This window comes from Sapajus apella, unplaced genomic scaffold (genome assembly GCF_009761245.1).
Source record: "Sapajus apella isolate SASKATOON/1434 unplaced genomic scaffold, GSC_monkey_1.0 scaffold54, whole genome shotgun sequence".
Lineage (NCBI taxonomy): Eukaryota > Metazoa > Chordata > Mammalia > Primates > Cebidae > Sapajus > Sapajus apella.
The window spans coordinates 8,868,875-8,894,659 of record NW_022436994.1 but is presented as its reverse complement, the minus strand read 5'-3'; the positions used below and the strand labels follow the sequence as shown (position 1 = coordinate 8,894,659).

Sequence of the window (25,785 nt, the reverse complement as noted above, 5' to 3'; positions counted from 1 at the left end):
CTAGGTGACAGTAAATCGGCCTCTGTAGTATTCTCTCTCCTCTCTTTTTCCCGTTATGTGCATAGCTGTAGCTGCAGTACTTAAAATAATGGCTGACGCTCAATAGATGTTCGTTGAACAAATGAATGAATGTGTGCTTACCTGTCCTTTCACTTCCGAGCTTCAGCGCAGCCATGACTAGGTTTCAGCTCTGCCAGAATTTACTCATGCCAAGGGGCCAACGGTGGCCCCCTCTGCCAGAGATGGGTTGCTTCCTCATTTCCTCCCTGTTGGGGTCTAGCTCAGAGGACCAAGGTCAGGGATGTAAGCAGTGGGCAAGTTCAGACTTTTCCTCTGCATAAAAAACACCTGTGATAAATCAGTGAAACCGAGAGCCCCAATAAAGAAAGAACACAGTACAAATAAAGGCAAGAAAGGCTGTGGAAATTCTGTTCCTTGGAAATGAAGTTACAGGTTCTGTTGGATTTAGACAAAGCCTGCTTGGGCTTCCCAGGAACGGCGAGGCCGAGAGGAGTCATGAGGCGGACAGTTCTGGATGCATCATTTATTTAGAAGTAACTGTCCAGTTAACTGCAGATCTGATGTTACCAAGAGTTGAGATATTTGAGGCAGAACCAACTGGGAAAGATTGAAGACGGGGAGTGTTGGTAGAATGGGGTGGCGTGAATTTGGTCTGCTTTGGTGAGCTCGAGGGGATCTGGGGATGAAGGTGGGCATGGGTCCCATAAGACCCTGTGCCGTTTACCATTTCATGGCTGCAGAGGTACAAACACTAAAAGTGAACAAAAACATTATTAGTATGTTTAGTTATTTATATTTTCCCATACTCATTTCCCTCTGTGAATTTTGAAAAATAAATTTTTATTTCAGTGTTTGATTTCAGTGCCTCTAAGAAGATTGGCAAACAACTGAAAAAGTTAAAATAAAAAGGTATATTCAAAATATGTAAAACTACCTAGGTATTAAAGATATATCAGTAGTCTGACTTCCACATAGCATAAATCTATGGCATGCATACTTCTGAGTTTACTGAGGTTTCTGAATGTGTGCTGGGACTTGTGTATTTCTGAGGTCTGGGCGGCCATCTGCCTTGGAATGGCTGCTGAGGCCTTCATGTCCTATAGTTTTGGGGGACAGGCCCTTGTAAGGATGAAGTGGGTAGTGATGGGCGGCTGGCAGAGGTTGGGTGGAGGCTAGGGAAGCAATGGGGTTGTGCCAAGCAGGTGCTCCGTGAGCCTTGGCAGGGGCTCCAGAAAGGGGGCCCCAGTGGGAAGTCAGGGTGAAGGTGAACCAGTCACAGGCTTCCTGGGTGGGTGGCACAGCCTTGCCTTGCATGTACTGGGCTGTTACTGACAAATGTGATATACAGTGGCCTTCAGAATGGGACTCCAGGCAGGGTTGAGGGCACAGTGAGGGCTGAGCTGGCTTACTGTCACCACCTGATGGCCCGCCCCAACTCCTTAAAGCTTTTGTTAGTGTTTTCACCCCTGATGGAATAGAAAGAGGAGGCTGGCCCCTTAAGACTTGAGATGCACTGGTTTTGAGTTTAAATGATTTCAAAGCTTGTCAAAGCAGGAGCTGGGTTTATACATGAGGAAACTGAGACACAGAGATGGGCATTATGTACCCAAAGTTGGCTAGGCTTGCCTGGGGTTCCCCAGAAGCCCTCAATTCCCTTACCACCTGCTCTGCCTCTGTTCCCTTCCCCAATGCCCGTTTCCAAACTCTCTTGTCCCCACCCCGGCTCCTGGTGAATGCCCCTCACGTCACCAGCCTCATGTCTGGATGTGGCCTCCAGGCCTTGACCGTAAGTTTGCACTGAGGCCTAAGGCTGAGTGTGTGTCAGGAAGGGGTGGAATGCTTGGGCTGTGGATGTTTCCAGTGGGTTGTCACCTGCATCTGGCCAGCAAGCAGGCTTGGGTCTCTGCGAGGGAGCAGTGGCCGCATGGAGCTCTATGTTTGTCTGAACGACACATTCCACAGTGATGACCAGGTCCATCCACCTGGGATTTGGGGACTGCCCTGGGCGGGGAGAGCCCTCTGGGAGGCCATGAAGGGAACTTATGGGTCTGGTGTGGACACATGTGAGCTGGCTGGGAGCATGGACCAGAGCCACCCCTCCTTCCTAAGGTCATCAGCCCACAGGTGGGCAGGAAGGCATCGTGTCCACTGACTATGCCAGGAGACCTTCGTGCTCAGGCCACATGCAGCAGGGACAAGGCCCAGCTTCCCTGGTGCTCACAGCCTAGCAGTGCAGACCAAGGCGGCCCCCTGGGTAGATGAAAGGTGGTTCCCAGCCCCACGCTCTGTGCCTGTGTTGCAGGTCCGTGGCTGAAGCCACCGAGGTGGACCTGAACATGCGCGTGGGTCTGCACACGGGCAGGGTCCTCTGTGGTGTCCTGGGCTTGCGCAAGTGGCAGTACGATGTGTGGTCCAATGATGTGACCCTGGCCAATGTCATGGAAGCTGCTGGCCTGCCAGGGTAAGTCCGGGTTGGGGTGGGGAGGGGAGGGAGGTAGGTGGGGCCTAACTTCAGGTTCTGGGCCATGCTCGTGAGGGCACGTGTGTGAGTGCTCCTAAAGGAGCCTGCCTGTCCCGGCTGCACCTGCCGATGAGCCTCCCTGTGGTGGGCATCCTACTCAGCCCGGCTGCCAGCTCTGTGCTGGGCCCACCTGAGCCTGATGCACATCTACAAAAAGCCGTCATGGGACCCGATGGGTGTGGGGACCTCTGCCCATGGCGTGGTGCTGTCCTCATGGCTTATTGTCACTACATCACTTCTCTTTTTGTTGTCCTTGGTTTCATTTTTTCAAATATGCAAATGTAAAGTGCTGGGACTTTAGAGCTCCCCCTCCCCCGCAAGCTCCACGCAGCCATCTAGGAGCTCATGGACATCTGGGTCACAGATGATACCTTCTTTGAGCTCTCCGAGAAGCGTCTTGGGCTGTTGACAGCTGTGCTCTGTGGCAGGCTAAGCCTTGTCTTGAGGAAGATTTTCAGTGCACCCCTGTGTCACCCCCGGGCCCTGTATTCTTTTTGTGTGATCTTGCAGTGGCTACCGTAGCAGGCAGCTTCTCCAGAATGCTGGCTGCCCCGTGGTGTGCCCTGGGCTCAGCATACAGCAGGGGCTTCAGTGAGAGCTGGCGGATTCCTCTCCCTTTCGGCTCCCGAAGTTGGGCTATGCAGCCACCGTCTCCATGGCTGAGGGAATGGATGAGGCGTCAGCTGAACACAGGAATGCACAGATTTTGCCTTTCCGGAGACTGTGGAGACTGGAAGTTTCCAGACAGTCTCGGTGACCTTCCTAGTTCAGGGCCAGGCTGATGGGGGCGACAGTGTCCTCAGGTGCCCCCAGGGCCCCTTGGGAGGGGTAGCAAGAAGCAATGGTTGAGGCTTGCTGTGAGCTCCCTGCCTGCCCCAGCCCAATGGGAGCTGCTGATGGGGGCACCCAGGGAGCATCCCAGCAGGGACTGGGCCCGGGGATCTGAGTTGATGGCAGGAATTGGCCCCTCTGGACAAGGCAGCACTGGGACCAGCTGAGGGTGGAGTCAGAGAACCTGCCTGTGCTGCCTTCTGGCCCCTTTGTGGCCTCTCCTCTTCCTGGCCTGGCAGTCCCTCTCTGTCCCTCCCACTCCCCCCCTCTCCCACCTGCCTGCTCCTCTGGGGATCCCGGTGGGGCCGCTGCTGGGAAAGGCCTCCTGAGCTCCCGAGCCCTGTCCTCACCCTCTCCGGACCCCAGCGAGCGAGGCAGCTCTGCCTTCAGCAGCCTCCCATCTGAGCCGGGTTCCCTGCTTTCATCCTCAGCCAGCCTTAGAGTTTAACTATGAATCCCAGGCTGTTACCCTTCGAGGAATTCAAAAGGTTGTGCGGTGAAGTGAAGGACTGGGTTTGCAGGGAATGTTTTTGGAAGCTGGGGAGCCTGCTTCTCGCCCCATAAACCTGCGAACTCAGGCGTGCCCTGCTAAGGAGCAGAGGCTGTGGGTGTTCAGTTTTCTGCTGAGATGGTGCTAACCGTGGGGAATTTTCCTGCCCTCACGGGAAGATTGGCTTGGGGAGGCGTGAACGCCAGGCGCCACGGCGCTTCTCACCACCCTGCTCCCTACCCCACCTCGTGTGTGAACACCATGGCCAGCACTGACTTCCTGCTGCCCGGCGGGGTCTGCCCACTTTTTGTGGTGCCAGACCAGACCGTGGTTGGGGAGGGACTTCCATTTCTCCTTTCTCTTTCTCTTCTTCACATCACTGCCACTTTTTTTTTCTCGACTTCCCTGATGAATCCTGACATATTCTTTCTCTCCCTTGGTTCCTCTGCTCTCCCTCTGGCCTTGTGTCCCCCACCGCAGCCAGCCCTGTGTCCCCTGCCTCAGCCATCCCTGCTCTGCCCTGCTGGGCATGGTTGCTGATGGCCCTGCTGAGTCTCTGTCTGCCAGGGCCCTCCCACGTGGCCTGGGTGAACTTGCATGGGAGCTCGAATGCTCCCTGTGGAGCCTGCCCTTGGGGCGGGGGAAGCCTCTGCCTGTGCCCCTTCCCAGTGAGGCCCCCAGACTCTGACAGCCGTGGTTCCCCACTCATCCCATCTCTGCCTCCTCCTTTTGTAGGAAGGTTCATATAACAAAGACGACCCTAGCGTGCTTGAATGGGGACTACGAGGTAGAACCAGGTTACGGACATGAGAGGAACAGTTTCTTGAAAACTCATAACATCGAAACCTTTTTTATTGTGCCATCCCATCGCCGAAAGGTAGGCCCCGGAGCCCCCCTTATCTGGTTGGTCCTTAGCTGCTGGGCCTGCGCAGAGCTTTATAGATGTGACTGCTTCTGCTTCCTCTCCAAACTCTGCGCCTCTAGGCTGTGAACTTGCTAAGAAGGGGAGGGGTGTCCCCACTGTTATTGTCCTGGGCCTTGCCTCTTACTGCTGTGGGGAGGGGTCTAGTGAGGGAGCCAGGACCCTCCAGATCAGAGATCTGGAGTCATCTCGGGGCAGGCCATTCTGTGTCCTCCTTCCCCTTCCTGGGCCTTTATTGCCTCCCCTGCCAAGTGGGCATGAAACCCTGCAGGGAGGTCAGGGGTGGGGACCACTGTGAACTAAGGGGTGCTGGGCATGCTGGTGAGCTGTTACCATCTTACGTGGGGCATTTGAGGTCATCCTGCCCAGAGAAAAGTGGTTTGGACCTGATCAAGAGTGATCAAGCTGCTTTCAGGCCCCGGTGAGGGATCAGGAGCAGATTAGAGTGCAGGGCTTAGGCGAGGGGTTCAAGGCTCAGGTGAGGGTGCAGCACTTAGGTGAGGGGTACAGGGCTCAGGTAAGGGGTGCAGGGCTCAGGTGAGGGGTACAGGGCTCAGGTGAGGTGTTCAGGGCTCAGATGAAGGTTCAGGGCTTAGGTGAGGTGTTCAGGGCTCAGATGAGGTGTTCAGGGCTTAGGTGAAGGGTTCAGGGCTTAGGTGAGGTGTTCAGGGCTCAGGTGAAGGGTTCAGGGCTTAGGTGAGGGTTCAGGGCTTAGGTGAGGGTTCAGGGCTTAGGTGAGGGTGCAGGGCTTAGGTGAGGCATTCAGGGCTCAGGTGAAGGGTTCAGGGCTTAGGTGAGGGTGCAGGGCTTAGGTGAGGGTTCAGGGCTTAGGTGAGGCGTTCAGGGCTCAGGTGAAGGGTTCAGGGCTTAAGTGAAGGGTTCAGGGCTTAGGTGAGGTGTTCAGGGCTTAGGTGAGTGTTCAGGGCTTAGGTGAGGGTTCAGGGCTTAGGTGAGGGTTCAGGGCTCAGGTGAGGTGTTCAGGGCTTAGGTGAGGGTTCAGGGCTTAGGTGAGGGTTCAGGGCTTAGGTGAGGTGTTCAGGGCTCAGGTGAGGGTGCAGCACTTAGGTTGAGGGGTACAGGGCTCATGTGAGGTGTTCAGGACTAAGATGATGGGTTCAGGGCTCAGATGAGGGTGCAGGACACAGGTGAGGGTTCAAGCTCAGGGGAGGGTCGATGGTTCAGCTGAGGGTGCTGGGCCATTACTGTGTTGGCTCTTTTTAAATAAACAATCTATGGGAGCTAGTCATGGTGCACCCCAGTGGATGCAGGCCCCCGGGCTCTGTCACACTGACATACGCAATAGCATCCAGTCCTGTAGTGTGAGGGTGAAAGAGGGTGACAAGGTAGATACATTGTACAGCTCCTCTTTAGAGAAATTTGAATAGTGGGAGGGAAGAGGGAGAATGTTCAGAAGAAGGGGCTTTTGTTGTTTTGAGGAGTAAAGGAGATTTGTGCCTACCTGTAGGGGCCAGAGAAGGTGAAGGTGAGAGGTGGGCAGTGAGACCAAAAAAGGGGTACCACATTCCTAGAGAAGAGATGGGGTCAGAGCTGCTGGGGAAGTGCAGGAGCTTTGGGCTCACTCAGAAGACAGGCCAACCAGCAGGAACAATGACAGTGAACATTCATGGGGTCCCACTCCCTTATCACCTCATTTGATCTTGAGAAGGCCTCAAGGGGTGAGTGGGTGATGTTCATCCAATTTTGCAGGTGGAATTTTACCCAGAACATGGGGATTGTGAGGGAATTGAGGTTCTGAGCCTCAGCTGGGTGCACCGCCCAGCCCTCCCCATCATACAGTCTCTTTCCTTGTCCGTAGAAGGGGACATACTGGGAACTGAATGGGGTAACAAAGACCTTTACTCCAAGCCCTGGTTGTCTTTCTTGACCAGGGCCTCCAGACTTCCCCCGACTTTGCTTAAGGATCTCCATGCATCACTTTGGCTTTTAGAGGCCTTTGGTACAGCTTGAGAATGGAATGATTTGGAAGTGGGTTGTGGTTTTGTTTGCTGCTGTATTCTTGGCACGTTCCCCAATGCCAGGCTTGAAGTAGGTGATGAACAAATGAATCCCAGTGCCCTGGGGTGGCTGTGGCTATCAGGATCACATTCCCAGCCCGAGAGGCAGAATGTGTCTCATTCACAGCATTTCTCCTTGCCCCTTGTGTGTTTGGACAGATATTTCCAGGCCTGATTCTCTCAGATATAAAACCGGCCAAGAGGATGAAGTTCAAGACCGTCTGCTACCTGCTGGTGCAGCTCATGCACTGCCGGAAGATGTTCAAGGCCGAGATCCCCTTCTCCAACGTCATGACCTGTGAGGACGATGACAAGGTAGGAGTGGCAGGGAAGCCTGCTGCGCTGGAGCTGGACAGATTTCTGTCCTGCCCTCCCAATGTGGTCCCCATGCAGTTTGGCTAGAGCAGAATTCCCTGTTGACGTGGATAATCTTGTAAATGCTGCTTAGAGCTGAACTACTTTTTATTTCCTGCAAAAGTCATTACGGTGTACCTTTTTGCTCCTTGGCATTCTTTATATTTGTCCACAATGTATGTATTTATTTGTATTTATCTGTAACTTCAAGCTAAAATTCCCCACCTGCTGTCTAAATGGCCTCTGAGGATGTTCATTCTGGGCACGTGTGCTGGGCCCTCGCTCCTTATGTGGACCTCACACTAAGCCTGGCCCTGCCCACCTGTTGTCCTCGTCTCCTGCATCCAAGCCTGTGCCTGATCTGCCTGTGCCTGTGTGGCTTTCCGGCTCCCTCTTTGTGCAGGAGCGCGCTGTCGCAGATGGTCTTCCCCCGGCACTCTCAGTCAGCAGCCCAGCCGGGACGTCCAGATGGGCAAAACACTGTCTTGTCAGCAGTCTCCACCTCTGACCTCCTGCCCGCAGCACCCGATTCCCCACCCCAGGACCCTGGGCTTCCCAGCTTTGCCCAGTTATGGAAAACATAGCTTTATGTCAGGTGCCATGGGCAGGGTGAGCCTGGAAGCCTGGCCTTTGCAGTTCCAGTGTCACCCCTTCATCTCCATCTGCCCCTGAGATGGGGCTCCCTACTGCTGTGCTGCTGCCTTGTGATGGGTGAAAGCAAGTCCGAAATGGAGAGTAGAATAGCATCTCCACTGCAGGAGCCATCAAAGGGTGGTGATGGGGGGCAGCAGGCAGCTGGTCTCTGCCAGGATGTCTGGTGGTTCCAGCAGGGTGTGTGCCAAAGACAAGAGGAGCAGGTGCAGTCTGGGTGCACACAGCAGCCCCCACCTGCTGCAGTCACCCTCTGCGGACATCCAGGCCTGTCACCACTCTCTTCTCACCCCTCTGCCACCCACACCTCCAGATGCAGCCCGAGCCTGCCAGCCTAAGCTTTTGATGGAGCCCAGCATTGGAGCTGGAATTAGGCATCAGGTGGGAGAGTGCATTGCACCATCTGTGACCTTGGCGCAGCTTTTGTGAGCAAACGTGTCCTGAGTTTAGGGGAACGGCTTACAAAGGCTCTTGGACAGACTGGGACCACCTCAAACTGTCCTCTCTTTCAGGGTCCCGGTTCCCCAGCTGTGCTCATTCAGTGGTGTGGGAGCCAGGGCGGCGGGGACCAGCCTCTAGGTGGCAGTGTTGCACAAGGGCCCAGTCATGGCCTAGCCGGTGGGAGCTATTTAAGAAAATTATTCACATGTTGGGAGGCTGAGGAGGGTGGATCACGAGGTCAGGAGTTCAAGACTAACCTAGCCAAGATGGTGAACCCTCATCTCTACTAAAAATACAAAAGTTAGCTGGTTACGGTGGTAGGTGCCTGTAATCCCAGCTACTCAGGAGGCTGAAGCAGGAGAATCGCTTGAGCCTCGTGGGTGGACATTGCAGTGAGCCAAGATTGTACCACTGCATTCCAGCCTGGGCAACAGAGTGAGACTCTGTCTCAAAAAAGAAATAAAAAAAAGGAAAAGAAAAAAATTATTCAATTACACTTGCTAAAACACAGTAAGATAGTCTGCAGGATCATAGCTATAGCATAGGAACCGCAGCAGTGGAGTCATGCCTTTGGGGAGAGAGGTTGGACTCAGCTCCTAACAGAAGGAGGGGAGTGAGGGTCAGTGGATGGAAAATTTCTAAGAGGAAACAAAGGGGTAAGGGGATGCTGGCCAACCAACCTAAATCAATTTTTGCTGAAGGCAGGCCCGGGTGATCTAGCTCCCCTGGGGGCTGGTGGAAGGTGAGGAACATGATCAGATAGGAGGGTGATGGGATATTGAGGGTGGGGTGTTCTTGCTAAAACTGGATTTTATAAGTAAGTGCACCATTGGGCCTAGGAGAAGCTTCAGAGCCTGGCTTAAACTTGGTCAAGCAGAGAAACTGTGTCAGACCCCACACATCTAAGGCCCCTCCTGTAGGTTCAGATCCATCCCTCACTGAGTGGCCTGGACGTCCTCCTGGGGGTTTGGTCTCCCACCCTGCAATGGGGGTGACCATGCATGTAGCTTCAGGTCCTCCCAACTGCCACCATCACCAATGCGGCAAGGATGAGCTCCTGCCGTCGGACCTTACCCCCCAGGGCATTCACGCAGGCTCGGTTTCTTCTCTCTGCACCCTCTCCTGATCGTAAACGTAATTGGTTATGGAAAATATAGAGAAACACAAAAATGCACAAGGGAAGAAATGACAAGCATTTATCTGGAATTCCACCATCCCACAAAAAAGCTATCATGAATATTTTGTTCCTTCCCATTTCTTAAGTGTGTCTGTGTATTTTTTAATAAACTCTACTGGATGATACACAGCCAGTTTGGTTGCTTGTTTTTTTTTTTTGTTTTGTTTGTTTGTTTTTTTACTTGCCAATATATCATAAATATTTCCTTAGACTATTAAATGCTTGTGAAAAATATGCTTTTTTTGTCCTTAAGTTCTGGGATACATGTGCAGAACATGTAGGTTTGTTACATAGGTATACAAGTGTCGTGGTGGTTTGCTGCACCCATCAACCTGTCATCTAGGTTTTAAGCCCCGCATGCATTAGGTATTTGTCCTGATTCTCTCCCTCCCTTTGCCCCCCACCCCCTGAACAAGCCCTGGTGTGTGATGTTTCCCTCCCTGTGTCCATGTGTTCTCATTGTTCAACTCCCACTTATGAGTGAGAACATGTGGTTTTCTGTTCCTGTGTTAGTTTGCTGAGGATGATGGTTTTCAGCTTCATCCATGCCCCTGCAAAGGACATGAATTCATTCTTTTTTATGGCAGCAAAAAATATTATTTTTAGAGATCATTATGTAGATTTCCTGTCTAAGTTAGAGAAACCATTTACTTAATAAACCTCCACTGATATTTAGGTTATTTCTGTTATGTTTAAATGAAGCAGATTGTGGACAGAGCTTTTGGTCATGAAAGTGAGTTTACTTCTCTGGCGGTTTTGTGTAATGGAATCCAGAGAGTCAAGTGTCTGCCTGAATGTGTGCCGCCTGTTAGGGTTGTTATGCTCACTGGGCCCACCAGGTGGGGAACGTGCCTTTGCCTGTCTGAGCCAGCGTGGGACATGTCTCTGTTCTGGTTTCCTAATACCTGGCAGCACAATTCTTCCCTCTAATAGGTACCCCCAGAAGCCTCCCAATTCGGCCTCTCTCTTTTTATTGAGTGCTGCTTTTGTCCTTCTCTTCACAGTTAAATATTGAAGCTTGAATTAAAAAATAAAAGCTACATCCTTGAGGAATCGCCACACTGTCTTCCACAATGGTTCAACTAATTTACACTCCCACCAACAGTGTAAAAGAGTTTGTGTCCTTTGTAGGGACATGGTTGAATCTGGAAACCATCATTCTCAGCAAACTGACACAAGAACAGAAAATCGAACACCGCATATTCTCACTCATAGGCGGGTGTTGAACAGTGAGAACACATGGACACAGGGAGAGGAGCATCACACTCTGGAGTCTGTTGTGGGGGGAACAGAGGAGGGACAGTGGGGTGGTGGGGAGATTGGGGAGGGATAACATGGGGAGAAATGCCAGATACAGGTGATGAGGGGATGGACGCAGCAAACCACATTGCCATGTAGTACCTATACAACAATCCTGCATGTTCTGCACATGTACCCCAGAACCTTAAGTGCAATAAAATATATATATATATGTATAAGCAACATCCACACATGATACAAAAATTAAGTCCTCCAAGATGTTTGCTATTTTATATTTCCTTCTAGAAAATCAATTTGGGTGTGCACCAGAGGTTAATGCAAATAGGAGTTTATCATTTTGTCTTATGTGTTCTTTTCATTAGGTGACAGACTTTAGAAATCCTGGAGGCACAGACAATTCCCAGTCATTTCTGTTTTTGAGACAGAGTCTTGCACTGTCACCCAGGCTGGAGTGCAGTGGTGCGATCTCAGCTCACTGCCATCTCTGCCTCCTGGGTTCAAGCAATTCTTCTGCCTCAGCCTCCTGAGTAGCTAGGACTACCGGCGTGCGCCACTGCGCCCAGCTAATTTTTTAGTATTTTTAGTAGAGACAGGGTTGCACCATGTTGACCAGGATAAATCCCAGTCATTTCTAAGTGACCGGATGGCCTCCTGCTGCAGGAGGGAGGGAGGGGTGTGACCTCACCACTGGCTTATTGGTTGGTGGGGACTTTATTTCTAGAGGTTGGTCTCGTGTCTACTGATGTCATGAACATCCTATCTTACAAATGTCTTAGCAAATCTTACGGGGATAGCCTGCGGTATTTCTTTGTAGTGGAATTGCCGGGTTAAATGGTCTGTTTTAATTTTGCATAGCTGTAGTCAAATCGTTCTCTTTCAAGACTTCCTGTGCTCGCTCCGGCACCTGAGCCTTGGTTTCCTCAATGGAGTCAGCACTGTGTTTTAGCCTGGTTTAAAAAATCACCAGTATGCTCAATGCAATGTCTTTCCTTCTCCGCTTCTGATCCACCTAGGGGCTCTCCTATCCCATCTCCTGGGCATTTTGTTTAAATATGGCTAGGAATTTTTTCAAAATATAACTTCTACCATGTCTATCTGAATTTAATGAAGATAAAATTTCAGCTTGTTTGGTCCACAGTTTTTGAGACTGATTGCAATAATGTTTTACTTAATTCTGTTGCATTTTAAAAATCTACAATACTATGTTTTTCGAATCGTGATAATTTTGCTTTCTCTTTTTCATCCTATGTTAAATGATTGTATTAGGGTGCGCATTTTTTAAATTTTGGTCTGGCTTTAATAGTTACATAGGGTTTTACCACTAATTGTGATGCTTTGGGTTAGGAGTAATAGTATATAGCTAATTATTTCAAGAAAGTGAGCCATTTGAGTTGCTTTTGAATTTTTTCTTTTAATAAGTGGATATTGAATTTTAGAAAATACTCTTGAGTAGGTAATAAGATGCTTGGCCTGGTGGTTCCCCATCTGACTATTAATATGGTCAGTGATATCACTGTATCCTCCAGGGTTCCTTTGACATTGTAGGAGCTTCACTTTCCTGTCCATCGCTATGGTCTTGGGCTGCTCCTGGTACATTTTCAGAGATTTGCATATCATCTACTCACTGAGGGAAAGCTACCTTCCTCTCAGTGTGTTGGTCACTCTCGTGGCTGCCTGCCACAGGCCAGGATTTATGACTGTGGAGGAATAGCAAGTGAGCTGACAGGCAGAGGATGCAGGGTGGTGACGGGATTTGGAGGTGTGGCAGACCTGAGGGTAGACCAGTGTCTATCATTCCTGACCTGAGGGATGGTCCATATCCATTAGCCCTGACTAGAAAATGAATCTGTGTCCATCAGCCCTGACCACAAGGAGGATCTGTGTCCCTCAGTACCTGACTTGAGGGTGAACCTGTCCTTCAGTCCCTGACCTGAGGGTAGACTTGTGTGGATCTGCTCCAACAGGAGGGTGGATCCACGTCCATCTCCGCTGGCTTAAGGCTGGACATGTGTCCATCAGCCCTGACCTCAAGGTGGACCTGTGTCCATCAACTCTTCACGTGAACTCTCAGAAGTGTCAGACCAGGGAGCAGTTGACACTGGCCACTGGTCTTCCGAACAAGCCCAACCCAGTGACTATGGGGGACTCAAGTCAGGATCTGCTTGTCTGTGTGGTAGCCTGAATGGGCAATGGAAAAGCTACTGGGCGCAGCAGAGACTTGCACTGGCAAGGACTCTGAGCATGGTTTCCTCATTATCTCCAGCCTCAGGGCAAAGGTTCCCCCTTGAGTATGGGAGATTTTACCTGGAATCATCCCTTTAAATGGAATCATACTGTATGTGATCTTTGAAATTGGCTTTTTCTTCACCCAGCATTATGCTCTTGGGATCCACCCAAGTTGTGTGTGGTAATAGTGCCTTCCTATTGCTGAGTAGTCCTTCATGGTGTGGGGAGAACACCGTTTGTTTAGCCATTCGCCTGTTGAAGGACATTTCTGTTTCCAGTATTTAACTTTTACAAATAAAGCCACTGTAAATGTTGTGCAAAATTGTGTGTGCACATACACACTAACTGTTCTAGGATAGATGCCCAGATGTGTGATTGATGGGGTCATGTTTAGATTTTTTTCACAAACTGCTGAACTGTTTTCCAGAGTGTCTGTTTTATATCCCCATTCTCAGTGTTTGAAGGATCCAGCTCCTCTGCATCTGCACCAGCAGATTTGGTGTTCTCTCTCTCTCTCTTAAATGTCGCTGTTCTGATAAGTATGTAGTGATAACTCACTGTGATTTTATTTTTGCATTTCACGGTGGCTGAGGATGTTGAACATCTTTTCATGTGCTCATTTTTCTTTCCATATGTTCTTTTGCCCTTTGGTGAACTGTCTCTTCATGTCTTTTGTCTGCTTTCTAATTGGATTGTTTGATTTTTTGTGTGCTGTTCATTTTTGAGAGTTCATGATATATTCTAGAAATGAGTCTTTTGTTAGAGATGTGGTTTGCAATTATTTTCTCCCAGTCTCTAACATGTCTTTTCATCATCTCAACAGGGTCTTCTGTTCTGTCTCCCAGAACAGACGTTTTCAGTTTTGAAGATAACCAATTTATTGATTTTTCTCTTTTATGAATCATGTTTTTGGTGTCATATCTAAAAACCTTTTATATAACCCAAGTCCCAAAATTTTGACATACATTTTACTCTAAGAGTCTTATAGTTTTACCTTTAATAGTTAAATCTATGATCCATTTTGAGTTCATTTTTTTATAAGGTGTAAGTTTCACTTATTTTTTAGGTTTTATTTTTGCTTGCGGATATCTGGTTGCTCTAGCACCATTTGTTGAGAAAGTATCCTTCCCCCATCGAATTGCTTTTGTACTTTTGTCCAAAGTCAACTGGCTATACTTACGTGAGGCTATTTCTGGGTTCTCTATTCTGTTTCATTTATCTATTTATCTGTCTGTCTGCCAACACCATACTGTCTTGATTAATGCAGTTATGTAAGTCTTAAAATCAGGTAGAGTGATTCTTCTTGCTTTATTGTTTTAAAGAAAAGTGGGCTATTCTAGTCCCCTTCCCTTCTGTTTGCATGAATGTGGCTATGCCTCTTCATTTGTTTAGATTTCCTTTGATTCCTTTCATCAGCATTGTGAGGTGTTCAGCATATGAGACCTTGCCATGTTTTGTTACATTCACACCTTGTATTTTAATTTTCTCAGTGATTATAAGTGATACTACATTTTAGTATTGGTCCTCCTTTTTTCATCACTAGTGTAGAGAATGCCATTTTTTTTGTTTGTCTTTTATCCTGTGAAACTCACTAATTTGTTCTGGGGTGGGTGGTGTCCTTTGGGGTTTCTTTCTGCCTTATTTATCCCAGACTAGAAACCAGAGAAGCTGGCAGCCAAAAAATGCCATTGGGTGCAGACCAACTTTTTAAAAGCCGCCCCTCCCCCCCAAAAAAAGACCAGTTCTTTCTAGGCAAAAAAAAAAAAAAAAAAAAAAAAAAAATGGGGCAACCTAGCAAAACAGAAAACTTTTAGACAGCAACCACCCTATCATAGCCAAAGACTGTGAAAAAGAATCTGTGGCCTCAGTTCCACCCAGGCCAGCAAATACCACGTGGGGAGCCTCAACTTTCATCTTTATTAGGCTGTGGGGAGGCACACCAAGGCCCCACTGACATAGTGCCACAGTGCCAGACGAACCTCAGTAGAAGTGGAGATGTTCATCCTCATTGAGTAGTAATGAGCTCCCACTTGTATTGTCATTGGAGGCCTAACGAGGACTCTGAACGTCCGTATCTACTCAACAGTAACAAGGTGTGTGGTGTCACCTTGTGCCAAGCGTCAGGTTGTCATGGAGGAGGAGTGAGAAACCTAGAATTCTACCCACACTGCCCCAAGCGACACCACCCACCCCACACTGTTTTCCTTTGAGTCACAAGGTCCCTGAGGTCACCCTCTTCTTTCCACGTTTCACAGCCTATGCGTTTATTTTATTTTATGTTGTCAGTGTTTTTACCACTCAGTAGGAATAAAAACAAGTGTGTTCATTTCATCTCTTCTGGAACCTCATGGCTAGCCTCTTGTAATACTCTTATTTTCTTTTCAAATGTATTAAGTACCAGAGGTCCTGTTTATGAAGCACTGATAGTGAGCTCATGGAAAGTGGTTTTAAATTAGACTCTATTTTTCTTTTGGCAAATGGTTGCTTTCTTGTATCCCTCATGTGACATATGGAAGCTGTGGAGAGGAGGCTCACTCTCTGTTCCCGTCAGCCCTGGCCAGAGAAAGAGATTGGTGAAGCCACTTCTTTTGCCACCGTTTCTCTCTCTTAGAAGGAGGGGGTTGGACTCCTGTTCTTGTAACTCTGGGGCATCTCTTTCTGCACGTGTTGGGGTTTTATGAATTTTGGAACCTGCTCTTACTGGGCGCTGTTCTCCCCACTGCACACATGTTTAATCACATAACCATTGCTGCCGTACCATCACACAGGGGCCACAAAACCCCCATTACAGGTGTGGGAACCCCAACACTGACTGCCAAGATGACTCACCCGCCATCTCACCACTAGCAGGGCAAAGCCATGATTATTAAATCTCGGATTCCCAAACCTGACCCCAACCTGCCCTGGATCAGGCTGGAGGGAGGGTACGGGTGCTTTTCTTCAGTAAGTGGAGAATTTGATGCTATTCCTTTATTTCCATGATGGCTCCAGCGGAGGGCATTAAGAACAGCCTCGGAAAAACTCAGAAACCGCTCATCTTTTTCCACCAACGTTGTCTACACCACCCCGGGCACTCGTGTCAACAGGTACATCAGCCGCCTCTTAGAAGCCCGCCAGACAGAGCTGGAGATGGCAGACCTGAACTTCTTTACCCTGAAGTACAAACATGTTGAACGGGAGCAAAAGGTAAGCAACTCTGGTTTTCGGCTTCCCTGGTGCTGCTTGCCAAGGCGCTACCTGGCTGGAGGAAGCCCTCAGCCCTGATGGGTTGAATTCTCTCTCACGCAGTACCACCAGCTTCAGGACGAGTATTTCACCAGCGCTGTTGTCCTCACCCTCATCCTGGCTGCCTTATTTGGCCTTGTCTACCTTCTAATAATCCCGCAGTGAGTGTTTCTATTCACGAGGTGGGGAGCTCACCAAGAAGTCCTGGTTTCTGGGGTTCACTTTTGTATTTCTGTAGTATGCCCAAGCTTGGTCTCCCATAATTACTGTCCCAGTGTGCCCAACATTTCGGGGAAGACATTAGCCACCCAACATTTCCTCATGTTCTCAAGTCAGTGGTGTAACAAGCCTTGATGTCATACAGTGTGGGAATGATCACTTTCCATTTAAAATTTTGAATTGACTCAATTCTAAGACCCCATATATTTTCATGTTTCCTCATCCATGTAACATGCACCATTGCTGTATAGCTTTTGGCCGGTTGCAGTGACTCATGCCTGTAACTCCAGCACTTTGGGAGACTGAAGCAGGAGGATTATTTGAGGCCAGTAGTTCAAGACCAGCCTAAGTAATATAGCAACAGTGTATCTCCACCCCCCCCCCAAAAAAAAAATTAGCCAGGCATGGTAGCACTTGCTTGTAGTCCCAGCTACTCAGGAAGCTGAGGCAGGATGATCCCTTGAGCTCAGGAATCTGAGGCTGCAGAGAGCTATGATCTCACCACTACACTCCAGCCTGGATGACATAGGGAGAACTTCTCTCTAAAAAAAATAATAATAACAACAACTTTTGAGAAGAAACTGCACTGAATGAGCTCATTGGCATTTAAATAACATTTAAACATCATATAAGTCAATGCGAGTTTGGCAGCTTTTTTTTTTTTTTTTTTTTTTTGGCAAGACAACACTAAGTCTGCATTTGCCACTTGACTTCCAGATATACTAACTTCTTAATAAAACTTACCAACCGAATACTGTCTCCTCTGAGTTTGAAAGCACATGGAGGTCACCCCGTAACTGTGGAGGAGGAGGAAGCTCAGCCCCGGGTGCTCTGCTTTCTGCCCAGCCCTCAGACACTGAATATGACAGCCTGCCTCATGGCTCTATTTGGGATTCAAGCATTTTCTAAAAATGTCCTTCCCAGACAAAGCCCAGCAGAGAACAGCTCAGCAAAGTCTGGGAAACTCGTCTTTCCATCATGAGGAAAAGGGCTTCCAGAAAAGTCCTGTCTCAGCCTATCCTAGATCTCTGTGGTGGGGTAGGAGAAGTGGGAGGTAGACTGAGGAGGGGCCCCCTTCTTACTCAGGAACCCCAGATGCCCTACCCTAAAAAAGAGAACCAGCCTCGGCAGTCCCCAGAGACCCAAGTGGCAGGCATCCAGGTTAACGATGCTGCTTCCTCCTGAGGGCACAGGGGATATGGAGGGAGGGGCCAATTCTCAGGTGTCTCTTGGGTCCACCTCTCCCAATCCCCATCTATCAGTGACTCTCATGTTTTCTGTCCCCCAGGAGTGTGGCTGTCTTGCTCCTGCTAGTATTCTGCATCTGCTTCCTGGTGGCCTGCATCCTGTACCTGCACGTCACCCGGGTCCAGGTATGTGGGTGGCCTGTGTCCTTTATCTGTACATCACCTGGTCCAGGTGTGTGGGTGGCCTGTGTCCTTTATCTGTACATCACCTGGTCAGGCATGTGGGTGGCCTGTGTCCTTTATCTGTACATCACCTGGTCCAGGTGTGTGGGTGGCCTGTGTCCTTTATCTGTACATCACCTGGTCCAGGTGTGTGGGTGGCCTGTGTTCTTTATCTGTACATCACCTGGTCAGGTATGTGGGTGGCCTGTGTCCTTTATCTGTACATCACCTGGTCCAGGTGTGTGAGTGGCCTGTGTCCTCTGCTTGTACATCACCTGGTCAGGTATCTGGGTGGCCTGTGTCCTTTATCTGTACATCACCTGGTCCAGGTGTGTGGGTGGCCTGTGTCCTCTACCTACACATCACCTGGTTCAGGTATCTGGGTGGCCCGTGTCCACTACCTGCACATTATCCAGGTCCAGGTATGTGGGCAGACTCTGCTTGCCCTCTCAAGTGGGATGGGGTAGGCAGCTCTGTTCCCTCACCCACCTGGACAGGAAGAAAAAGTTTGCTCACATAGCAGGTGCTCATAGACTCAGTTCTGCACTGGGCACCATGCATGTCTTTGGGAGTATGCCTATTGGACACAATAGGCTGGCAGTTGATATTGATTTAATAAATGAGCACAAGATACCGATCCTGTTCTTGTAGAATGGAGAGTCTAGCAGCAGGACAGAAGAGGGATGTTTATTCTGTGTTCATGTCACTGACTTTGGAGGGGGTGACATTTTCCAGGTACATCGTCTGTGCTGTCTGGTCCCTGATGCCTCATCTGCTTTGCTCTGTGGGCATCTGCAGGAAAGACCTGAGCTTTGCAGCCTTGTACTATCTGTGGCTCACTTGGGAGGACTGTGTAGTTCCTAGTCCTATATTTCTTTGTCACATTCTGCATCTTCATTTCTAACCGGGTCACTTCCCTCAGCCTACCCCTGGCTGTCACTTCTGGGAGACCCAGTGTTGTTTTCGCATAATTATTGAAAACAGCAACTTTTTGAAAAGATTAAATCTAGTTTCGTTCATTTAATTTGTCATCAATCATAGGTAATATTTTGAGTTTTTAAATTTAAAAAATGCGATTAAGACTTCATTCCTATTTCTTGGACTTTTATAGATAGACATTTGGTTAGAAAGATTTTAAAATTTACCACTTCAAATAAGATTGCTGTTTTTCATTTAATTACAAGTGAAAGCAGGACAGGTTGATGATAGTTTTTAAAGCCTCTTCCTTTGTCCCCTGTGGTGGGAACCAGTATGCCCACCTGATGGCGTTCATATAGCGTAAGACATGCAGAAAGTGTGAAAAGCCACCGGGGAAGAAAAGTGACTACAATGCAGAAGCCAATGAGGCCTGAGCTTCTCTTACTTTGCCACCTAATCAGAGGGAGCTCCCCATGAGGCCATAGATGTAAGCTGGGAGAGAGAAGGGAGGGTAGCAAGACTGGGGACTATGGGCCACTTTGTCATGTCACTTACTTGCGCCTTAAGGGTCTCCTCAGACCTGATCATATATATTAGGACTTCCATTTGATGATGGAGGGCTGCTGTTCACACCCAACTTTATGGCTTGGTGGGTCAGGTAATGCCCAGTTCATGATGGGTAGCTCAGGTCATACAGTAACTTGATAACCCATAGGCAAGGGTTTAGGCTCTACTTAGACCTAGCAGCAGGCCAAGAGCCTTTCTCAAAAGGGGAATGGTTATCTGCAGAAGATGGCAGGGTCTTGCTCCAAAATCCCGTTTGCAGGCCTGTGCTATGGCTCCTACCTGGGGGCCTGCCAGTGGCTGTGGTGGCATCCCTTAGCAAACTGATCTCACGTCACGTAGAAGTGGGGGAGGCAGATGCCAGAAGGCTGCAGTGGGGTTCAAGGACTTGCACCCACGCCTTGTCCAGAGGCCAAGATGGGACTGGGAGGGAAGTGCAGTGAGCCACGGCCAGTAAAGCGTTTGAGCCTCACACCACTGCAGAGCAGCAGTTCTGAGATCCAAAGACCAGTGGGTTAGTGAAATACAACAGCTTTGGGACTTGGGAACCCTAGAACTGGATCCCAGATCCATAACCCACAGCTGACTGGGCTGGGACATACTGCTCTGTCCTTGTCCATAGAAGAAGTGATACGGGACTGGGTGGCATTTGTGCCACCTTTTTCGCAATTGTAGAGTGGGGATAGTAATGATCCGACCTCATATGGGGGTTAAAAGAATAACTGTGTAGCCCACCAAGGGCACCCTGGCTAGTCGGGGACTCTAGCAGGGTGGGTTGGTGTTTTCTGTAAGGTCCCTGTGGGTATTTATTTTAGTTTATATTTATACTTTCAGAAGTGTAAGTGTGGAAAGGACTTCTTACTTTTATCCATGATATCGCTTTCTGAAGATTTCAAAACGTATTTATAATAAATAGATTTAAAATAAAATTTCTAATAACTTAAGAACTCTATAAAACCTATGTCATCAAAATAATAAAATTCATTTAGAGCATATCAAAGAAGACACAAAATGAATGGAAATTTGTACCATTTCTGAAATGGAAGAATTCAGTATAATGAAAATGTCCAGTTAATCTATCCGTTTAACTTCAGTGCCAAAGTCACAATGCAGGTAGAAAGAAGGGAAGCATTATTCTTTGTAAGTTAAAGACTTCAGGTTTCTTTTTTTAACTTTGGCAAGCTTTTCACCTGGGAGAACAAACAAATGCAAACAGCCAAGAGAAGTGTGAAGAGGGTGAACAACGGGCATGGACCTAGCCGCGTGCAGGTCATCTGCACATTCCGCTGTGGGAAGTATTAACTGTGCACGTAAATTGCCTTGGTAATCAGAGAGTATTTTCTAAATTAGCATTTTTTGTTTAGTGTTTTCCAGGGTGCCTGACGATTCAGATTCGCACTGTCCTGTGTGTTTTCATAGTGGTCTTAATCTACTCAGTAGCCCAAGGATGTGTGGTGAGCATCTCCAGCTTGTGGCATGCGCCGGGGCAGGGGAGGTTATGGCATGGAGGGCCAGCCAGGAGGCCAGGGCCCAGAGCTGTAGAGACAGGGAGGTCAGCAGAGACATCAGGAATAGGTGCAGGGCCCCGAGAAGCCAGGGAACAGGAGACTTCAGTAAGCAGAGGAAAATGTAAACTCTCCCTGGTGAAAGGAACCTGGCTTCTTCATACAAAGCAGAGGACAGAAGCAGGGGTGGAAAAACAGGATAGAGATGGGGCAGGAGGAGCATGATGGAGCTAGGCAGAAGTAACAGGATGAAGCTGGGGCAGGAGGAACAGAATGGAACTGGAACTGGGGGTTGGAGTGAAAGGATGGAAATGGGCGGGAGTAACAGGATAGAGTTTGTGGTGGGAGTAATAGGATTGAGCTGGAGGAAGGAGTAACAGGATAGAACTGGGGCAGGAGAAACGGGATTGAGCTGGGGGCAGGAGTAACAGGATAGAGCCGGGGGCAGGAGTAACAGGACAGAGCTGGGGGCAGGAGTAATAGGACAGAGCTGGGGCAGGAGTAACAGGATGGAGCTGGAGGAAGGAGTAACAGGACGGAGCTCGAGGAAGGAGTAACAGGATAGAACTGGGGCAGGAGTAACAGGATGGAGCTGGAGGCAGGGTAACAGGATGGGGCTCAAGGAGGGAGTAACAGGATGGAGCTGGAGGAAGGAGTAACAGGATAGAACTGGGGCAGGAGTAACAGGATGGAGCTGGAGGCAGGTTAACAGGATGGAGCTTGAGGAAGGAGTAACAGGATGTAGCTTGAGGAAGGAGTAACAGGATGGAGCTGGAGGAAGGAGTAACAGGATGGAGCTGGAGGCAGGGTAACAGGATGGAGCTCGAGGAAGGAGTAACAGGATGGAGCTGGAGGAAGGAGTAACAGGATAGAACTGGGGCAGGAGTAACAGGATGGAGCTGGAGGAAGGAGTAACAGGATGGAGCTTGAGGAAGGAGTAACAGGATGGAGCTTGAGGAAGGAGTAACAGGATGGAGCTGGAGGAAGGAGTAACAGGATGGAGCTGGAGGCAGGGTAACAGGATGGAGCTGGAGGAAGGAGTAACAGGATGGAGCTGGAGGCAGGGTAACAGGATGGAGCGGGAGGTAGGTTAACAGGATGGAGCCCGAGGAAGGAGTAACAGGATAGTACTTGAGCAGGAGTAACAGGATGGAGCTGCAGGCAGGAGGCGAAGGTTGGAGCTGGGGCAGGAGTGATAGGGTGGAGCCACTGGGCTGGGAAGTAGGCAGGGCTGATCCCACCTGGTCCTCCGGGAGCTTCTTTCCTGCTCTGGCAGCCAGTGGGGAGCCTTGAAATGCTGTGAGTTACCATGAGGCCTGCAGCTTGGTGTGGTGGCACTGGGGGTGGGTCAGAGCAAAACCTTGGGGAACCTGCTTGAAGAGGGACGCCTGCACATGCTCAGGGGCTGCAGGTCCTCACCTGCCTAAGACCCTCTGCCTCCTCCCTTCCCAGGTGGGCTGCCTGCCCTGGGCCTGGAGCTCCAAGTCCAACAGTTCCCTGGTGGTCCTTTCATCCGGGGGCCAGCGCACAGCCCTGCCCACGCTGCCCTGCGAGTCTACGCACCATGCCCTGCTCTGCTGCCTGGTGGGCACCCTCCCGCTAGCCATATTTTTTCGGGTGTCCTCCTTGCCAAAAATGATCCTACTGTCCGGGCTTACCACTTCCTACATCCTCGTTCTGGAGCTCAGCGGATACACCAGGACTGGGTAAGCGTGTGGCTCTGTGAGAAAAAGGCCTAAGCAGAGGGGCTGCTGAATCTGTGCAAACAGATGCGTTAGAGGCTTCTGATTCAAGAACTAGTCAAGATGAATTGTATCCGACTGTTTAGTTTGTGGCTGCTTCTCTTCTACCCAAGTTCTAGCAAGGACCCAGATTTCCCATTGGGAAGTGACTCTTAGCCAGGGTCCACCCAGGCAGCTGTTTCTGGTGAAACCGTTCACCACCTGAGGGTCGCTCTGAATGGTTCTTGGGTTTAATTGCACCATCTTGCCCTGGAAGCTTAGCACTGACTTGGCTTTCCTTCCTCATCTTCCCCCAGAGGTGGTGCCATCTCCGGGCGCAGCTACGAGCCGATTGTGGCCATCCTGCTCTTCTCCTGTGCGCTGGCCCTGCATGCCAGGCAGGTGGACATCAGGCTGAGGCTGGACTACCTCTGGGCCGCACAGGCAAGATGAGCTCTTTCTGCTTTCTGGGGGTGGGGGATTTGGAGGAGGAAGGAGCCTTCAGCAATTGTCTGGTGGGGGCTGCCACAGACACTCACATGCCATGTGGCCCTTGGAGGGCCCTCCTCAGCAGCGTGCAAGGCCAGGCACTGTCTGGGGATGGAGAAATCCTGTGCTGGGGGGTGCAGGGAGTGGGAGCCACGCCTGAGGGAAGACAGTTCAGAAGGTTGTGGGGTGTGTGTGATGGAGACCTGCCTGATGTTCAGAGTGTGGCTCTTTCACGAGGCCGTGAGTACCCCCACTCCTGGAACAGTGTATGCAGTGGTAGTGCAGAGGGGCTCAGCCTCTGCAGGGCCTGGTGGTGGCAGCAGGTCCCATCGGGATCATTGGGAAACATAAGAAAATGCCAAAATTCTCACCACCTACTCCAAATTTAGTAGATCAGCAGGTGAGAACTGGGCATCCATCTTTTTACGTGTACCCTGGGAAATTCTGACGCAAGAGGCATAAGCACTCCTCTTTGGGAGACTCCATGGAGTAGCAAACATGAGAACTGGCCTCAGGCCTCGACCATCTGGGTACAGGCTGGAGAGGAGTCATGCTTTCCTGAAATCTGTAGGTGGCTTTCTGCTTGGTTGTGAGTCTGGCAATGGCTGCCAGGTATTACCTTGAGTTCCTGCTGTGGAGCCACATGCAGAGACAGCAGGTGCATACCTGTGTCCACCCCATGGCCAGCGGCCAAGGCACCATGTGGGTGCTCATGTGAGCGTCTTCGTGCATGACACTGTCATGCACCTGCGCTATGCTCCACAGGCCTCTAGGAGGTGAGGCAGTCAAGCATTCAAGACCAGGCTACCTGGGTTCAAATCCCATTTGTGGAATTTGCAAAGTGTTTCACCCTGGGAAAGTTTCTCCTCCTAGGTTTCCTCCCCTGAAAATCACAAATGAAGGCTGATGAATTTAACTTTAGCAAGAGATAATCTTATTTTGACACCTCAAGAATAGCTCTTTGCTATTGGAGCTATTTGATCTCATTCAGTCTTCAGAACAGCACTGCCCAGGAGCTGGAAACACAGATGAGAAAGCAGCGGCCACTAAAGTAACATGCCAGAGTCAGGCAACCAGACGGTGGCTGAGCTGGGAACCAGCTGCCATCTATGTGACCTTCGGACGGGCTCCGAACCTCTGGAGAGAGCTATGTGGGGGACCAGGCAGGACAGGAGCATTTTTGCCCTAGGCCTTCTACTCTGCAGCTAGGACTGAAGGCAGGCACAGCCCAGAGTTGGGGTTCAAACACCAGACAGGCACAGGCCAGAGGGTGGCCAGGAGGAACTGTGGCCAGGACCAGCTGAGGGCTCACTGTGGAAGCAGACCTAGGCTCGCTGCTGGAGTCGGGAAGCTTGTCAATTTCCTGTGCTTGTTCCCGAGGCTGACCGGGCAGCAGTCCCTGCAGTTGAGTGACCAAAGCCGTGGTCAGCAGTAACACGGGTGACAAAGGTTGGGTCTGGCATCAGGTAGTCCTTGTCCTGAATTCCAGCACCTCCATGTAGGCTCTGTGTGACTTTGACCAGTGACAGGTCAAGCTGTCTTTCCGCTTGAGCAGTAAAATGGGGTGAGAACCCTGATCCAGGTGTGCAAGAAATAACTGAAATTCTTTTCCTGATGTGCTTGGCCACCAGCCTTGTGCAAAGTAGGTGCTCAGTGAGGTTGCGCAGCCCTTCACACGGCAGCCTGTTACTCTGTGGTGAGCCATCATTTGGGGGGATCTCTTTCTGGGAAGAGGGGTCAGAGAGGGATGAAGGGTAGGTGTGAGGAGCATCCGGAGGCAGGTTCTCACTCATGAAAAAAATGAACACAGTTTTCTTCAGTTTTATTCATGTGGAAAAGACATAAGCAGCTTAGTAGGTTCATGTCAGCATGACAGGGCAGGATGCATGTTTAAAGTGATGGAAATTATGCTGTTGATTTGAGTAAGGAAAAGAAAGAACATATACATAAATCACACACACACACACACACACACACACACACACACTGTCTTTGTGTATATCTATATACATGTGCTCACAAATGCTTGGTGAAAAACATGGTTTTTTTTTTCCATTACTGTATAATAGCTTTATTGAGATATTTCACATAACACAATTCACTTGTTTAGTGAACAGTAGTTTTCAGTATACTCACAGTTGTGTAACCATTACTATAATCAATATTAGAATACTTTCATCTCCCTCAAAAGAAACCCATCCCCATCAGTTAACAGTCCCCATTTCCCCTCAAACCCCAAGCCCTACACAACTACTAGTCTACCTCCTGTCTGTGGATTTTTCCATTTCATTTATTCTTCAACCTGTGTATTAAGTTAGTGCCTGTTCTGGGCAGAAGACATTCCTGTGTGCTACTAGATGGGGCTCTGAGCTAGCCTTGGAGGTGGGAAAGACTCAGATTCCCGAGGGACTCATGATCTGGCTCTGCCTTCACCGCATGCCTGAACTCCAGGTTCCGAGTGGGCAGGGGTTGCCTAGAACCCCTAGAGGCCCTTTGGCCTCTCCCGGGAGGGTGCTGCTGTGTGGTGGGCTCACTGTCAGTAGAGCTGTCTGAACAGAACAGGCCCTGATTCCTGCTGTGGAGTGGGAGGGACCTGGTGAGGGCATAAACACATCTGTGTTAGGCTGTTCTGACGCTGCTATAAAGGATTATCTGAGACTGGGTAATTTACAGAGAAAAGAGGTTTAATTGGCTCACAGTTCTACAGGCTGTCCCAACAGGCACCAGCATCTGCTCGGCTTCTAGGAAGGGATCAGGGAGCTTTTACACATAGCAGAAGGCAAAGCGTGAATAGGCATGTCACATGGTGAGAGCAGGAGCAACAGG

The 25,785-nt window shown here is 49.7% G+C and overlaps 1 protein-coding gene across 3 annotated transcripts in view; it reads left to right on the top strand.

Moving 5' to 3' along the window:
- The window catches only part of ADCY1 (adenylate cyclase 1), a 109,846-nt gene that overhangs the window by 57,699 nt on the left and 26,362 nt on the right, over positions 1 to 25,785 (top strand). For 2 of the 3 annotated variants that reach the window (XM_032244282.1, XM_032244283.1), the window contains exons 5-13: positions 2,324 to 2,482; positions 4,599 to 4,740; positions 6,960 to 7,115; positions 15,901 to 16,095; positions 16,198 to 16,295; positions 17,642 to 17,726; positions 20,609 to 20,698; positions 22,202 to 22,455; positions 22,788 to 22,914. In XM_032244282.1, the coding sequence (XP_032100173.1) occupies positions 2,324 to 2,482; positions 4,599 to 4,740; positions 6,960 to 7,115; positions 15,901 to 16,095; positions 16,198 to 16,295; positions 17,642 to 17,726; positions 20,609 to 20,698; positions 22,202 to 22,455; positions 22,788 to 22,914 (1,306 nt within the window). Of the gene's footprint in view, positions 1 to 2,323; positions 2,483 to 4,598; positions 4,741 to 6,959; positions 7,116 to 9,166; positions 9,546 to 15,900; positions 16,096 to 16,197; positions 16,296 to 17,641; positions 17,727 to 20,608; positions 20,699 to 22,201; positions 22,456 to 22,787; positions 22,915 to 25,785 lie in introns of those variants that run through there. The other variant, XM_032244284.1, reaches the window with a different exon arrangement.